The sequence below is a fragment of the Onychostoma macrolepis genome, chromosome 14, assembly GCF_012432095.1.
Source record: "Onychostoma macrolepis isolate SWU-2019 chromosome 14, ASM1243209v1, whole genome shotgun sequence".
Lineage (NCBI taxonomy): Eukaryota > Metazoa > Chordata > Actinopteri > Cypriniformes > Cyprinidae > Onychostoma > Onychostoma macrolepis.
The window spans coordinates 18,295,436-18,313,917 of record NC_081168.1 but is presented as its reverse complement, the minus strand read 5'-3'; the positions used below and the strand labels follow the sequence as shown (position 1 = coordinate 18,313,917).

General features: G+C 36.9%; 1 protein-coding gene across 4 annotated transcripts in view; it reads left to right on the top strand.

Annotated features, from left to right (window-relative positions):
• Positions 1-4,302: 4,302 nt before the first annotated feature.
• Positions 4,303-18,482, top strand: part of unc5a (unc-5 netrin receptor A) — a 202,191-nt gene continuing 188,011 nt past the window's right edge. For all 4 annotated transcript variants that reach the window (XM_058797407.1, XM_058797405.1, XM_058797404.1 and 1 more), the window contains exon 1: positions 4,303-4,888. In XM_058797407.1, coding sequence (XP_058653390.1) covers positions 4,798-4,888 — 91 coding nt within the window. In that variant the 5' untranslated portion in view covers positions 4,303-4,797. The remainder of the gene's footprint in view (positions 4,889-18,482) is intronic.

Genomic DNA, 18,482 nt, shown 5'->3' with positions numbered 1-18,482 from the left:
AACCTTGCATTATATTTTAGTTAATTATTTATTTCTTTGTTTATTTATTTAAAAAAAATAATTAATTGGTACAAAATACAGTTAAATGGTGGATAGAAACTTACAGGCAGTAAATATTCTTAGTTTATTCATAAACTGTGGACCCTGCTTGAGCATTTCAATGATGTAAAATGCAAAATATTAGTATTGATTTTTCTGCATAATGACCAGATAGGGAACCACGTAAAGAAAACATATGAGACGAGGACCCGCAAACAACAACTGAAGACAAACTCTTCTGCACGACCTAAAGCATACTTTAGTCATTTTTCTAGCATTATCTTCCATAGACTGTTCCTCCCAGTTTTTCCTCCTTTTTCCATTCCATGTCCGTATCTGTGAAAGTGAGAAATTGCTGTAGTAGAGAATGATGGGATATTGGAATATGGTCTCATCAGCAATCTCCAGACTCTAGAGCAGCCATGATCAAGGCATAGCATGTTGAAGTGCCACAGAACCCTTAGAGGTCTTTTGTTTTTGGATACTGGTAAATTGCATGCCTTCTGGGATGTAATGGTGTTGAAACGTCTTCAAAATTACAGCAATAAGAGGGCATAACTATCAATTTGTAATCTTTTATAGCCCTTTTGAGTCAAATATTGAAGCCAAATATTTATAAAACTTGAACATTTATAAATGATATATACTGTATATTAGCACTGTTTTTACTCTATGCAGATAATGCTAATGTCCATGCAGCAGTAATCTGTGGCAGACTGCATAAATATCTACTTTCTGTTGGTTTATTTATTGCTTTCGGCCCTCTCGTATTCGCATCTCTACTGCGTTTTTTTATTTTTTAGAATTTAATCTAACACTAATATGCCATTACACATGCTATGCTAATGTGCAGTTACACATTACCCATGCTAATTCGAGGATGGCACACAACGAGAATAAAAGGGAAGTATGCAAATTCAAACCCATCATTTTCCTGCAGTCTGGTTAAGTGACTTTCACTACACTGTGCAATCCACTGACTAGCTATTATGATCGCACAGTCTCTCAGCCGTTGTGTCGTGGCGTTGAAATCTAATTTGATAAAACACAAGTTCAAACTGAGAGGCTGCGAGCGCAGTAGAAGATGATATGATGCAGCTAATTTGCTTAAAGGTGATCAGTGTGTAGTGTGGGTATGTGTGTGTGTGTGTGTGTAGGTGTAGGTGTTTCTGTGGGTGTTCTTTTCTTTTTATACCTGTTCTAGAAGGGAAATGTACCCAGACCCAAAGCTGTGCATGTTTTCCTGTGGTTTCCATGTTTTTTTTTTTTGTTTTTTTATTTGATCAAAAAGTTTTTAAACACAATTTCTAACATAATATTTCAAATGTAGGGTAAGATGACTCCCCCACCTTAATTTTTTCCTCTTGACCATAGACGGCACAAAATCTCATCTCAGCGCTTTTGATGAATGGCTATGCAGTTTTTAACTCTCTCATTTCATCAGAAATGTCCAAATTTGTGAAATTTAGTTGTACAAAGCAATTTTGTGGTTAACTGATATAATTTTGTGTGGAAAAGTGATCTATGACATGTTTTTTATGTATATTTGTTAATGGGGGATTTGTGGACTAATTTTTAGAGTAAAAATTATGGTTTTCATTTTGAAGCAAAAAGATGGGCCCCTCAGAATTGGCACAGAAGGCATTATTGTATTTAATGGGGTTGTTATTCAGTATTTCCATGAATTAGATGCACATTTCAGCTTTTCATTAAAACCTACAGGTTAATTGACTGAAATCAGTGAATTTGCATTCATTGTTGCTATGACATATCTTCAATTACAACATGAGCAACTAATTATGCAAATATTCATAAGCCTGTATATAAGTCACAGAATAAATTTACTTTGCAGATGAATCTCTTTCACTGGGTTTTTGCTTTGTCTGTCATAATTTACTAAATTATAGTATAATTAAGTAAATGATGGCATAGTATATAGTACATTTTTTAATTCACTTACATATACACAGGATATGTGTCGAAAGAGGACTTCTAAATGCGCTGATCGGTGTAATATTACAAAAAACTAAACCCAGACAGACAGCAGATACTCCTCGCAGCTCATTCAGCAGATATTACTGACTTAAACTTGAACGAGAAGGTGATAAAGATGCCATTACACCTGGGTCCCTTTGTCCGCTGGAGATCCGGACTTGTACTCACATGGATCTGCTTGTTTTCGTCCGGATTTACCTTCACTGGTGAGTTTTATTCATTACGGATATTGGAAGCATTTTATTCTTTCTTTGAAAAGCCATTCTAACTATTCTGCTATTCTAACTATGCATGATTACAAAATGGTATTTTATTATTTGCATTTAGCATTGTTTTTCCCTGTTCTCTGTGACCCTCTGTGAAGAATAATTTGAACATGTTGTGTGTTGGCACAAAAGAAAATATATAAGAAGCAAACAAAGATGGAATTAAATACATTTTAGATGTTATTCAATTTAATTGGATGAGCATGTCTATTAAATAGAGCACTACATTTAAGCAATTATGTAATTTTGTTTATTGAATGCCCTAGTTACTGCCATGAAACATCTTAAGCAGAGGTTCAGGGAAAATTGGAAATGCAGCCAGTGAATACAAAGAGTCATGCTGACCGCTTCGTACCTCACAGCTAATTGTTTTGGGGAGCAGATAAATATTGCCAGTTCAGAGAAGCCTATCTTGAAAAGTATTGAGAAGTACATCAAGGCTGAAGTAACTTCTACCTCGATACAAACATTGACTGAACAGATGCAAAACACCTTAAGGAACAGGCTGCTGGCAAAGCATCTAGGAATGCTGTTATTGATCAACGGCTACAGCTTCAGCGGCCTGTACAATTCATTATAAAGGTGGTGTCTCTAAATCTTTAATCATACTCAACTCAAAAGGCCCAGATGTGTAGAAGTACGGTATTTTCTGCATGTTTGCCAACTTAACACGCAAGTACCGTTTTAATTTCAGTCAAAGGACATGAGATCAATAAACAAACAATTCAAATGCCCTCATTGCTAATTAGCTATTTTGCCTTGAAGTCTCTCATCTTACACAAACTGAACTTGATACTCATGCACTGAGCAGATAGGCAGAATATCTGGCTCATAAAACAATGCGAGTATCAGTTCATATGTTATGAATAGATGTGTGTGTGTGTGTGTGTGTGTAATCCATTTGCCGTCCAGATGGTGGTTTAGTGCAGTGTTCATGTTTGCTACTTAAACTAACCTGAGTGAACTGTCAACATTGCTATTAAACCATTCAAATCAAGCAAACCTTAACAAGCTCTGCTGTTGGTCAGAAATCTAATTGCGATGTGCAATACACTGAAATGATTACATTTAATGCTATATTGCTTGCACTTACACCTCTTTAATCTGGTGAAGTATCTAAAATTCATGATCCAGATATGTGGAATAGGACAATGTTTGGGTGGAAAGCGCTAAGCTCTTTTTGATTTAAATTGCATGTGTAATAATACAAAACACATAGAAATGGGAAGCTGTAACCTGTAACCTTTTTAATCTGACAATGTCCTTAATAACTGCTAGACATTGGCAATAATAGACTGACAGCATATTTGTCAATGTAAAAAAAAAGAAAAGAAAAAAAGCAAACATTTAATGAAGAAAGAGATCATAGCTAGATAGATAAAAAAAAAATATTATTAATTTTGTTTATTGAGTGATTTTGCATTTGATGGGATAATATCCTTAAAATATACAATACAAGGGAGACGGGGCTAGTTGTCACAGGGGGACTTAAAAGTTATTAATTTGAAATATTTGAATAATAATAACAACAACAATAATAGTAATAATAATTATTATTAAAACAATTATAATTCTTCTTCTTCTTCTTCTTCCTCTTCTTAATAATAATAATAATTATTATTATTACTATTATTCATTGGCCAAAACGATGACCAAATATTTTTCCATGTATCCTTTTTATCATTTTTCCTAATTTTGTGTTTCATACTAAGCTGAAAAGTCTAGAATAGTCTCTTTAATGGAAGGTTATATTATGACAACCTAAACCACAAGCAACGCTGTTTACACAAAATGTCAACGTGTTTAATGAACTTGATCTTTTTCCCGAGCAGTAACGGTGAGAATGTTAAGAAGCTATTTTTCGTAGCCACGACTGAACGCTACACAAACCCACCCTTAAACATATTCACTTTGGGAAAAGTGTGACAACTAGCCCCGGTCTCGTCTATTTCTAAAACACTTAAAGGCGCTTTTATTCACTTGTTCGCTTACATGACGCGTCGTTTCCAAGGGTCTCCGCACTCCATTCCGGTGAAAGGGCTGGACTCCGCTCCGGGTTTTGCTCCCTCACTGCTCTATACATCGCGTCTCCTCACTCCTGCATTGCTGTAGCAGCAGATGTTCGCGCGCTGAAGCCAATATCCACCGTTCTCTTTACCGGAGCAAGTGTTCTGCAGCGGACAGCGAGGAGACGAAGAAGAGTGAGGACGTTTGCTTTCTCTCTTCACACGTCTGGAGTGTGTGTATGTGGGTGAGTGAGCAGAAGAAATTAGAGTCGCGTCTTTATTTACCACACCTGTGATGCGCTGCTGTCTCTGAGCAACGAAGACGCACTGATGGCCAAGGTACAGGAAGAGGATATGTGTTGAAAGAGGACTTCTAAATGCGCTGATCGGTGTAATATTACAAAAAACTAAACCCAGACAGACAGCAGATACACCTCGCAGCTCATTCAGCAGATATTACTGACTTAAAGTTGAACGAGAAGGTGATAAAGATGCCGTTACACCTGGGTCCCTTTGTCCGCTGGAGATCCGGGCTTGTACTCACATGGATCTGCTTGTTTTCGTCCGGATTTACCTTCACTGGTGAGTTTCATTCATTTCGGAACGCATCTTTCACTTACGACTGATAAAACCATGTGTAAGCCATGCGTAATTGCTTTTACACACAGCAGCTGGCTTCCTTTGTGATGTGATTTCCCGAATAATAACACAATATAATATTTCACGGGGTTCGTTTGTGTGCGAAATGAGCAGTTTGCTCCAAATTGTCATATTATTGTTACTTTGAATAACCAGAACGCGCAGAAACAGAGGTGAAGGACCTATTCAGGAACTTGAACGTGCAGTAAGTTTGATTGACATGTTTCTGCGAGCACGAGACTCTCGAGGCGCGCCTGAGACGCTACGACGAAACGTTTAAAGGAATATAAATATACGAAACCAAGGGTTTATTTACTTGAAATTGATTAGAAATGTATACCATGGGGGTTAAACAAATAAATAGTGTTGCATATTGCGTCCTGTATTCCGCGTTGCATTTCTGTGAGCGTCAGCTTGAATGAAGTACTCAACACGCGCACATTTCCACGCGCCGACATTCATCCGTTCTTGCTGCATTGGCAGTGTTTTTGACAGCTTTAAGAAGTACATTGAGCTCTGACGGTCATTGAGCGGTGCAGGGTATATTTGTTGTGTGCAGATATATAAGATGAGGTAAACATGCTTTCGTGGTCAGCTCAGTGGAAAAGAACGTGCACAAATAATCGTGCTCTCCTCCCATCACACATCGTGCACTTGTCTTGGGTAGCTACCAATTACAGCCTTACAAGGAACGAAGTGAAGATTTACTACATGTGTAAAGCTGCAGTAATTATTAAACATTCTAAATTAATATTTTCATTATGGATAAATTTGCTTTTATAATTGTATTTATTTGCAATAACAGCGATGTGACACATTGTCAGTACTGGTTGCTAATGACTCCTTGGTATTACTCCAACAACCAAAATTAAGATCATATCATTTAAAAAATGCCAAGCTTATGTATTTTTACATAAGAATCAGTGTGGATATGCATATTAAGATTCATTCATGGCATATTTTTAATGGGAGAAATTTCATATTGTGTAGCAAACCTTTGTTTACTGTACTGTAGTTGTTTTTCCCAGCTTCATACTGTAAAAATAATTAAATAAAGACTGTTGCATATTATAACATCATAATAACACTAACCTGTTGTCCATGCCTTGACATAATTACAGTTACAGAATCACAGTCACCTAGCCCAGTGTTTCCAAAACCAGAAGTGTGTGTAGCCCAGAGAGATTTAGCTTTTTTTCTTTGCTAAACCTGTAAACCAGACATTCAAGGCTATAGATTATATAAATGCATTTGATCGGCTCTTACGCACTGTAATTTAAATAACAACCATTTTAATAATTATAAATTATATCCAGCATAATATCAGCTAAAGATAACTTATTCTAGGCTGCATTTGGTATGGATGAAAGGGTGTTTAAACAGTATTTGGGCTGTGGGGGTCCATAAAACAAAAAAGGTTGGGAAATACTGACCTAGTCCACCCACAGTGTGTTTGTGTGGACCAGTTTGGGCTTGCCGAGATCTGTATTACATTGTGTCAAGAGAGTAAGAGGAGTAAAGAAGGTCTTGGCTGTGGGAAACTTGACTGTGGGAAAGTTTCTGGAGGTTTTATAGTAATCATCACCATAGAGCCCAGCTGGGGACCACTGATGAGTATCCTCAGAGCACCGTCAAAATTTCACACTTGGCTTACATTGTTCTGCCCCCTCTCTGCTGTGGACAGAGGGCTAACTTGTTAAAAGTTGTGCAATTATCAGTCTTGCTTTAGGAAACTCTGCATGAGAAAGCTAAATTATGAGTGTATTTTCTTGTGCATTAATTAGTGAAGGATTTCGCATAAATTAAGACTAGGTAAACAGTCATACCCAGGGGAATCATATGAGAAACACAGTGGCATTTCTGAGGTTTTTCAAACTTCTATTCAAATGGAGCATTTGTTTTTTAAAGTAGATTGCAGGGCATCATGAAAAATGCCCTAAATTCCCAACATCTTACATGCTCTGTTTAATTTGTCAAGGACACTTATCTTGTTTCACTTCTAAATGAAAAATTGATCAGACAGGAATGTTCTTATTCTTGTAAGAGGACGAAATGTAAATTGGATGGAGGGGAGATAATGGAAACACGTGTGCTCGCAGACATTGTTAATCCAAAAGACCATAAAAGATCACACAAGATGCTCTCGCCAGGGAGAAACGGGCTGACGGTGCATTTTCCGATTTAAAAAAAAAAAAAAAAAAAAAAAAGAAACAGCCAACTTGTCTTTCCCCTGAAACATAATCCGGTCAAAAATAAAGGTCGCCCTGTCAGTCTTCATCAGAGAGAACACAAGAGACAGAACAGAGCTCTTCCTCGAACAATGTGGTGCCTTCAGGGAGATCAGCTACCGTTGAGCCGACAGGAGGGTTTTCATCAGTCTGTAGACAAAAGGAATCAGCACATTGTGTTTGTGATGTGTGTGAGTGTGTTTGTGTGTGTGTTTCATACTATAGCCTGTGTTAGTGGCTTTGTTTTGCTTCAGGATTTTATATTGACTCAGAACAGGACTAAAATTATTTATTGTAAGAAAGTAAATCCTTAAATTTAGACTTTTTAAATGAACTGCGTACTGTCATAGTAATATACAAAAGTATTATGAATAAACTTGCATAAAAAAAATCAAACAAACAAACATTGATTAGATGCACAGCCTGTGACGTCAATAACAAATAATATGGAATTGCTGTTTTCCATTTTTAATGTTAATTAAAAATCTGATCTGCAATCTTCCAACCTTAGTATTTTAGTTTTTGTATTTAGTATGCCAAAGGTAAGAAAAAAACAAACAAATAAAACACAGACACAGACATCAAACATGCAAATCATATTTCCAGGAATGTGTTTATGATGCATACCTGCATATCTACACAACTTCAGCTTCATCAAATTCAGTGCACGCTCTTAAAGTACAGGAATCAACACAACCCTGCAGTAAAGTATGGTTTCTTGTTTGTGCCCATCTCTTTGGAAAAGGAGTGATATAATGGGTTTGCTGTTTTCGTTGTGTGTGTGAGAAAGAGGCAGGGGATTTTTGTGGCTGGAGTTTGTGGTGGGCTTGTTTCAGAGATTTTTGGCACTGCTGTGAGTGTGCTTGGTTGTTCACTGAAAGGGATGGGTTTTGGGGTGCAGTGAAACTCAAAAGCTTTCTTATGTGGTTAAGAAGCTTCTCAAAGGCCCCTCAGACCCCAGAGACGTGATTTTACTGTTGTCATTTGGATTATTGCAATTAATATGAAGCTAGCGTTTTGGTGATCTCGACACTTTTTGTTGAGGGGAAATTATTTTACTTGAATTTTTAAAGTTTAACATTAATTAGGCCTTTCTCTAAACCATACCAGATTTTCATACAGTATCAAAAAAAAAAAAAAAAAAAAGAGCGAGAAATGAGGAAAAAGATTTTTGGCCTTGTAAGCTATAAACTCAAATGATGCATGTAAAGAGAGGACTATGCTGTCATGTTGGGCTTTTGATGCTAACCAATGACTTTTCAGGATGTACAGTACAAGAAAAAGTATCAAGCAATGAAGAATTTCAGAGAAAAATGGAAGATTTGAACAGATTAATGTCTGAGAGCAGAGCTATTTTGAGTTGTGGCAAGTGCTCGGAAGCAGAATGTGATTAAATCCGTTTTTGTTGTTTCGTTTCACTCGACACAATTTTAAGGTTTTTTTTTTTTTTTTAAATAGACGGTATATTTCTCCCACTCTCTCAGTTTCCACACGTATGTATGTATAGCCGTATTTGAGTTTGATGAATGGAGAGGCGTGAAATGGTGTAACAGAGATGAGGAAATGGCAAACAGTGTAAGTCAACAGCAGCTGGCTTTCCATAATCTAAGAGCATGCTCCATTTGATGACAAATGTGGTCTTTTCTTATCTCTCACTGCTATATATGTCTTCTCCATAAGTGTCAAATGCAAATGGAGAAGGAGAGGCGAGGCAGAGAACATGAGAAAGTGTGACACGAACCTTTGGGGTGGGGGAAGTCTCCTATCAAGCCGCATCATATCTCAGAAATGTGCCCTTTTGCTTCAGTTAAGCACATGTAGACTAATGATTACGGGGTGGACTCGGGGCTTTAGGTGGGTCCTTAGCCTTTCGAAATGGCCGTTGTGCCATCCAAGGGGTCAAGGTTTGGCTGGTTAGCATGGTTAACAAATGCATTTTTTTTTTGCCAATATAATACTACAGTAGATGTCTTACAGGACTCGATTCAGTATTGGATTGTTTTAAAAATGTGAAATAGACATATTTTTTCTCTTGTCTTTCTCAATTGTAGTTCAGCTTAGTCTCTAGCAGGTATTGTAGACCATATCTATTGATACCTAGATAAGATAGGCTGAATCTTATGAATATTGTCAATATAGACTTGCTCAATGGACCAATATGGTGGATTGCTTAAGTATACTGCATACAGGAACAGTTGCTAATGAGGAATTCTGTGTTGTAGTACAATCTTTGTTGTAGGCCTCTTTGGTCCTGTCCTGGGCTTCAGCACCTGCTCCTTCCTGCAAGCAGCATGGCGACGCCCTTCAGAAAGGATGCGGTCAGCAGGAGGAACCAAAGATCAGCGCTGTCACCAGAGAGACTAATCGTGTTCTTCCCCGAGGTGCTGTCAGTGGCCACAGAAAACTGGAGTACTGTTGACCTTGAGAGCAGATGCATTTAATGTGCAGACACTGCTTCTCAGCACATTGTGAGCACTAGAGTCTATGAAAGCCTTGGGTGAATGCCCCTCCCCGAAGAGATAAGAGTGCATTTCCCAAGGTGCTTTTGGTTTGATTCGCAGCCTGCGAGATCTAAGTAAGATCTGTCCGCTTTAATGATGAACCATCTGCTTGAATACTCAATAGACTCAAGCACTTTGCCTCGTCCTGCAATAGTAACGCAACAAAAGGGGTAATTTTTTCTTCCAACTGTTATTACTCCATAGGGTTTGTTCGGTGGCGACGGAGAACATAAACATGAAAAATTTGCTGTGGAGCTCTGCTTGCTCTCAGCCCATCTGTGGTTCATCACCCAGCATATTTAAGGTTGTTTGGGGATGCTCTTCATTCTCCAGTGATCAATAACCCTCTAACTGTTTAATTGGCCATCAATCAACGACAGGGTAGAGTTAAACACGGAGGTACTCAATCCCCGCCTTTTATGCAAGTCCTCTGGGTCCTCTTGTAGCCTTTAAGTTTGTCTAAGTTGCATCCAGAATATTGTTATTTGTATGCGCCGCACAGCAGCAGCGGCAGCAGCAGCAGCACACGAGACTTCCAGAGGGCTTCCACAAGGGAGCATTGTCTTGACTACTACCGTGATGTAGATTGAACGCTCTGCCAGCCCATAATACAAGTGAGGGCGGAGCTTTCTTTTGAACTGCATAACTGGTCCAGAATCAAAAGGAATGACAGTACATCATTTTGATATTTGCCCACTTCAAGGCTAATGAAACTCTCGAGTTCAGCCTGTCTCTTTTACGTGTGGCTGATCAGGATGAGTTTTGTTGAGTTTAATGTACTCGGTTGACCCTTGTGTTCTGTGAGTTTAAAGTGCAACATTGTCTTTGCTGTTCTTGGCTAACCTCAATTCAAAACCTGCTTGCTTATAATCATGAAGGCAAATGTCAGGGGTTTCAGTTATTAGACCAGTGGGTATCAAAGCAAAGCTCTTTGGTCACTAAGAGATATTGATATTGGATGTGATTGAGGTTTCTTTGTGAACTTTGTGTACATTGCAGTTGGAAAGTATAGGTTGACCATATGAGAATACTTACACTTTACATACATAAGCATCTCTATTACTATTGCTCAAGATTAGAGATTTGAAAATCAGAATAGTATAAAAATACTATTAAACTTCAACGTACATGAATGATACCCGAAAGTGGCTTTTTAAAAGGAATTTAAAATTTAATTCTGCTGAATTATTTAATGATGATAATCAGATTTTTAAAAATGTATTTATTTTTTTATATTTGTGACTTAAATCTATAATAAAGCGATACATAATGACAGTACTTGTGATAGTACTGTTGTTATGGTTACCTCCTCCTCCTTCATAAATCATAAAGAGGGTGAGGTTTTTAAACTTGGACAAGTAAGCAACTATTTAAGCACCCTAGCAACTGCATATAGCAACACTCTTAAGAAACACTTTGGGACTGCATAGCAGCACACATGGCATTTTATGACATTTTCTTAAGAAAAAAATGCAGCTCATTTCTTTATTGTGTATGAAAGATGTCCATGTGGCATATGTAGCACATGAACTGAATGTTGGCATGCGTGTTTTAGTATTAACGTGTGAGTGTATGAGCATGTCTCAAGTCAATACAAAGTACCTCAGGCAGGCTGGAGGTGGTAAGCTCTCTAATGGCAAGGATATTTGAGGGCGGCTTGGCTCAGAGACGGTCAAAACGTGTCCTCTTGAAGTGATGATGTTGACAGGGAAGGAGACCTATTGACCTTTGCTCATTACGTTCATATTCCATGCGGTTGTGCCTCAGGCTGGCAATTCAACTGAGTCAACACTGGCCGTAGCTCAGCCCTCACTCAGCAGTCATCAGGGAATGCAACGGCCAGCTCAAAACATCTGCTCACCCTTTTCAGAGACACGAAAGATGTTTAAAATCTGAATATTTAATTTTACACTTTGCCAGCTTCTGTAACCTCATTCTGTATTTGAGTATTTACATTTTGTGATTTTAAAATGATAAGAAATGACCTTTCTGGAGTTATTGTTTGCAGTAAATTGTTGTAATTTGGATATTAGCTACCACTGTCGTCAGTAAACAGATAAATGAAACGGAATCTAAAAGCTTCTTACAAAGTGCCTTTTGTGCCAGCTCCAGATACTGTGTAAAAATGCAATGTCGCATAAAATTAAAGTTTGTTGTTGTCATGACAATCAGTGCCGCCTTGTTTCCTGTCAGATCACTCGGATGTTTGCCAGAATCAACAAGCAGTAGCCAAAACTAATAGTCTCATGGCTCTGTTTGTTTTGAGAAAATATCTGGCAGTTGGGGAAACAACAATTTTAATAATGTACAGTAATGCAGTGTTTACTACAGAAATTTTAATAGGAACAAATATAAAATTCATTATTGCAGAGGGCGATTAGTCACAAATGTGACAATGTGATATGAACTGTTCACTGAATATTAGTTTCATTTTGTTTTGTTTTTTATTTCTGTATTTAGTTTCATGTAGCCTATTTTCTATTTAAGAATAAGCTCAAGCAGAGGGCGTTCACAAAAATAAATTTGCTTTCTTATAACACATATTTTAGTGATATCTACAACATGTTATGCATGGTACAGTAGTCCAAAAAATGTGCACGGCAGGTTTACTTATTACGATTTATCAGTAGAACAATAACAGTTGTAACTGGTATTTTGGCAGAAGCTACTATGGTAAATCTTTTGTGAGGTTAGATGTCAGCATCACACTAGCATTTGTAATGACAGTGTATTCATTTGGTAGACTCAGGGTTGGCAAAAGTAGCACGTTTACTACTTCCTTTGGCAACCATTTTTATTAGCAGCCTCTAGCTTGTGAAAAGTGTGTGGGTAAAACATTTAATTTTCTTCGTTTTACTTTAACAGAGAATAAAATGATGCCAGCCCTTTGCGTTAAGCTCGGGATGCATGTGAAATATGGTCATAGCAGACAAGATTTCAGATTTTGAGATGGAGAAGCAACATTTCTCGACAAGGACGTTAAGAGCAGTGAAGCCATTGAAATAGATTTAAGGCTTCATGCTTGTATAATTAATCATGACAGAATTGCTCATTCTGGGACTTTGCACAGCCTATGGTTTTTAATGAATACTGTAAATGTGTCATTTGCTTTTTCTTATAAGCCTATACTTTTTTTAATCCCTGAAAGCGCAGGATTTCAGTACGTTTGAAAGACCTTTAAAGGTGGTCCTCTCGTCGCTTTCTCTTTGTTTATAGTAACCCAGGGGGCTCATTAGTCATACAGGCGTTCTTTAGAGACCTGACTGTTCGTGCATCCGTGAAATGGCATACGGAGACAGTCGGTCTATGCCTTTACTGTAAATTTGTTTATGTGTGTGTGCTCTAAAATGACTTTGATCGTATTATTTCAGCCATAAAACATGTTTTCGGGTTCATTTACAAAAAATGATGAGCTCGTGTTAGCGTTTGGCTCTCATGCATGTTGAATGAGCTGTAGTGAAGGACGTTTGCGGTGTCTTTTAGCACTGAGAGGATACAAGCAACATCGTTTGTTTGATTCGAAAACCTGTTAAGGATAACGTTGAGATATTCTTACATATTCAGCTCTTGAGAGTGGTTAAACGCAATTTGAGTGCTGCTACCTCTCCTGGCTTCTCCTAAACAAAGCCAAACGTATCGGATTAATTTTCAGTGTAAATCACACACATTTTCAGAAATGGCCTGCCGAGATACTGCGTGTTCAGCAGGAGTCTCTAGGGGCAAAAGGATTTGAGAGCTGGATCATATAAATTAACAAGGCCTTCGGTTAATTTCTGCTCTCGCTGTGGAAGTGAACCTTTTCTAAGCTTTATGTGAGGTGTTTGTAACCCGAGGATATGATGTCACCGCAATAAAAGGCTCTATGGTGCCAAATGTTTCATTATGTCACATCCTGTCCTTAGAGGACAACGTGCCATCTTCCTTCTCAAGTGATTGTCATACATCTTTAGCACATTTTAAATTAGAATATGTAAGTGCAATACAGAAATGGAGTGTTAATAATGATTAATGCAGACTGGAGAAAGTGAGAGAGTTTGTGAGAGAGCCAATGTAAATGGATTTTTGCTGTTTTTAACAACTTCAAAGCCTTAAAGGAATATTCCTGCTTATTTACAACTTAATGTTTATTTTAATCGTTTATTCGTGCCGCTGTCAGCTCGCCTGCAAGGCTTTCAGTAAGTGCATTATGATGAAATTATTGCTGCAGTAATTGACAGCATGCCACAAATGCTGTCTTTAGACATTAAGTTGTTGTTAACTCCGAATATTCCCTTCAGCTTCAGTCATGGTCTATACACAAGAAGTTGCTGCGGGTTTACAAAAGACTTTTCTTGGAGTTTATGTTTTTATAGGTCTGCGAAGCTATTTCCAACTAACCTCAGCAAGGTCAATATCGTTTTTGAAGATATTTTCAAGTGTTAAAGGCATAGTTTGCATTCGGTTATCATTTTCTTACTCTAATGTCGTTCCAAACTTGTATTACTTTCTCTTTCTTTTTCTTTTGTTGAACACAAAATGGGAGTGTTGAAGTTTCATAGTGAGGACCAAAAAATAAGAAACAAGTCACCATAAAAGCACTTTGAAAGTAGTTCATATGTCTTCACTTTTGTGTCAAGAACAGGCTGAAATTGAGGTTATTTACTCAAAATCTTACCCATGGCTAAAGATTAGAAATCCAAAAAAGGCTATCAGCGATTTCTGGAACCTCACTCTAAACTGTAGTTTTGACATTTTGTAGTTTTAAAATCATAAAAGTCTTGGTAGAAATGAATTTTTTGAGATTTTACTCTGACTTTGACATATTAACCACAGTTTCTGCCATTAAGCTACAGTCAAGAGTTATTAAGAATTGCAATAAAATGATGGAGTAGTTTTTAGATTCTATTCTTTTTTGGGGTCACTTTTGTGTCAGATATAGATGGAAAAAGTTATTACCCTCATTTGACGTCATTGATGCCAACTGTGCCTTGCTTCTGAAATAACTCGACAGTTTGAATATCTTGAATGGATAATGATATTTCAGAGCTGCAGGGAAAAAAGAACGATTTTGTGAATAACTGAAATTCACACAGTCATATGGCCTTAGAAGACTTGAAATATAGCACAAAAGTAATATGTACTACTGTTTTAGAAATGTGTTTGTCCTAGTTTGACCAGTCATGATACTATGAGCCAGTATGTGTCTCATAGTAAAACTCTGAGGCCAAAATAAAATAGAAAAGACTTTCTCTTATTGTGTTCTATGGAAAGATAAATTAGCTTACAGGTTTAGAACAACATGTGGATTAATGTTCAATTTTGGGTGAGCTATTTCTTTAAATGTGTCTAAAAATATCTGTGGAGTCCACCATGACCCAAGTAGGCAGACTCCCTGCCTGTAGATTGTGGTTTGCCGCTATTTTAAAAACAATTGAATTTTCAGCCCAGACTTTCACAGCTCCCAGTGTAAGAAACATGTCTGTCTTGCTTTCCTCAACGAAGCGCCTTCATTGAGAGCTCTATGAATCATCTCCTTTCTTCTTTCCCTGACTCACTGTGGTTACTCAAGACTTCGCCATGCTGGGAAGAGTAGAGGTGTCCTGGCATTGTCTCAGTCTCAGTGCTCAGGCCACCTAATTACCCAGCCGAGAGCTGGTAAGCATGCGGCTTCACCCACTGAATCATTACAATAAATCTTGCGCTGTTAAACTTAGACACATACGTTTCTCCAAATAGTCAAACGCTCAGGATAGGAGGTGTTTTGATGCCAAATCAGGTTATGTATAGCTCAGGTGATAACAATCTCAGCCTCTCGTTCATGAATTAACCCAGAGCACAAAGAGCTTTGAGATTCACTGGTGCTTCACAAATGTACTCTATTATTGCTGTTTGGCTGAGATAGTCATATGGTGAAAAGCCTTTATTCAGCCTTTTTCAGAGATTGTGTTAAGGTTTTTAATGTGGTTTAAGTGTAGCATTTTTAAAAGCAGACTTGGCTACATTTTATTTAGTCAAGCCTTTTCAACTCTTTTAGAGACAAAATAAGGAGGATGGTTTACTCGTACTGGAAATTGTGATGCTCAGTGTGGCAGCTATAGAATGAAATCCCCGTCTTTTAGTTGAAATAGATTTAAAAAAACAAACAAAAAAAAAAATTGTAATTAATAGAAAAATAGATCAATGCAATAGTTATTTTTTTGTTATTTTAGCTAAAGAAGCTAAATGTATGACACAGTTAATGTTAGATTTGATTGCAAATTTGACATAGTTGTCCCATCCTAAACTCCATTGCCATTGGTTGAGATTGGAAAAGACTCGTGTTCTGATTGGCTAGCATTTGAGTGCCGCAGTCAGATTCTTATATTTGGTTAATGTTGTCTCTCACATTTTATTTGTTCATAGCAGCTTTTATTAATAATGTGCTATAATAATTATACTTATTTATAATTATTTAAATTACATTACGAAAAGTTTTCATTTATCAAGAAAATAAATAGTTAAAAGTGACAAATCTTCATTAATATAAATATCTTTACTACTTCAAATTCTTTTGAACATTCTGTTCATCAAAGAATACTGTAGATAGAAAGGAAGATTTCTTTATATTTAAATTTGTAATAATATTTCACAGTATTACTGTATTTTTTTAATCAAATAAATGCAGCCTTGGTGAGCATAAGAGTATTCTTTCAAAAACATGAAAAAACCTTGCTGACCCCAAAATTTTAAACAGTAGTAATGTATTTAGTTACACAAGTTATAATAATTTCTTACTTTTTACTAGTATCTTTAATTTTTGTAATCTGTGACCCTGTAACTTATTTAATGTTGTTTAAGTCATATTTTCTTAGTTTTGTTCATGGGTTTTGAGACCCAGTAGACTCTTATAACATTTTATAGACTTATAATGCTGTCATTATGGGTTTTCGCCTCATTAAAAACAGCCACAATTTCTATTTATATGGAAAATATAAATTACATTTCTGAGAGGTGTGGTATGACTGATTCAGATTTGCTTCAGGAGTTTTGTTGTTGTTTGGCTAAACACCACACTGCCAGCAATGATAAATGACATTCTTGATTAATTCTGCTTATTTTTCTTCCTCTCTTTTTGTACTATTTACATGGGCCACTTTGTACCCTCAACAACTCTCCTACTTGGATTTACTAGAAAGTAGCAAAGGATTTGTCTCAGCCAAACGTGAGAGATTTGTTCTGGGTTTAAAGGATAAGGAATTAAAAATTGGACGCTGAAACAATTAGGAATGAAACACAAACCCTGTCATTTTTATAAATGATTTACGATTCCCCATAGGCCTCTCTCTTACCTACAAGCTTCAGTCTTAGTCTAACAAGCACGTCTTACCTTTCAGATTCTATTAAGTTAATCAATGCCATACATTAGCTGTCCTTATGCATTGGACAAGACAGTGTCTCATAGAGAGGAAGAGAGATGTAGGATAGTTGGCTTTATATTTCTTTTCTTGAGCCATTTTGTGCTTTCGTTAATGACCATTTTTCGATGAAAACAGTTGCTTACAAAACATATCAGTGTTTTAATGAAAGGTAAACAGCTTCACTTTTTTTTTTTTTTTTTCAGATCAGTATCCATTAAGATTTTGGCTGCAAAATAAGATTTTGTCAACACCATTTCTAAGATTTCTTAGACCGTATCAGAGCCAACTCGTTAAATGTGTTAGATGGCATCGATAAAAACCTCTGATTGTCTTCAGTTCTGTTATCGCTTGGCTGGTAGTTTTATCTAGATGCAAAAATACTGATTGGAGTTGGAATTGATTTTAAGACTTTCCTGATTTTTGGTGTTTCTTAGTTATAATTACATGGTTCAGGGATGGGATCAGATGATAATACCACAGTGCATTTGATTGTATAATGTTGTACTGTGTGTTTACCATATTATAATGACATTGTATTTTAAACAGAATCAGAACTCTGTAGGAATTTCCAGGAAACATCGGTATGCCCATTATTCTAAATATGTTTATTAATTATTTTGATTAATTTGATTCTGATCTCAGATACCAATAAGAGTTTTGAACTCTCTGCTCCATTTCACACATTTTACAATGTTGAAATCCATTTTGCAGAACTCAGATTTTCCTGAAAAATTAGCACAGAAATGTCTTCAGATTGCATCTGTGCCTACTCATAACAAATCTGCAGTTATCTTGTCACGGAGTTGAAGATCTTCAAATACGATTTAATTAAAGCCAATGTTCTGCTTTAATGTGTGTCTTTGTAAGAAAGCATTAGATTATACCTTTTTCTTCTAAAGTTAAACAGTGATTTTAATGTTGAGCAATGTAATATGATCATTTGATTATGTAGTAAGTGAATGTTCCTGGAAACTGCTAATCCTCTACTATAAAGACAACTGCTTTTGGCAGAAGCACAATCACTCGAGACTTGGGATCACTTGATACGGAGAAAACCTTTTTTAAGACGGCAAAAGAATAGTATAGCATTGTTCTGCCACTCACATGTCATTCCCGTCTGCCTGGTTGAACAAAAACCAGTCATATTCCAGTCCATTTCCTCCCACGTTTCCCTCCAGATCTCAGGACAGCAGGAGTCAACGCGAGTCTTTCCCCCTAAAGAGCGACTAAAACATGTCTATGGTGCGATATCCCTCAAATGCTGAGATATGCCATTTTTTCCTCACCCTAGAATTTTTCATTCTTGCAGATCGCTCCGTGAGAAGGTGTTATTTGACAAAACATTAATCAACTCGGAAGTGTGTGATATATGCTGAGTCTTTGCTATCACCTCTTTCCAGGCCTTGTAGAAGCCGTCTTATCATATTAGCCA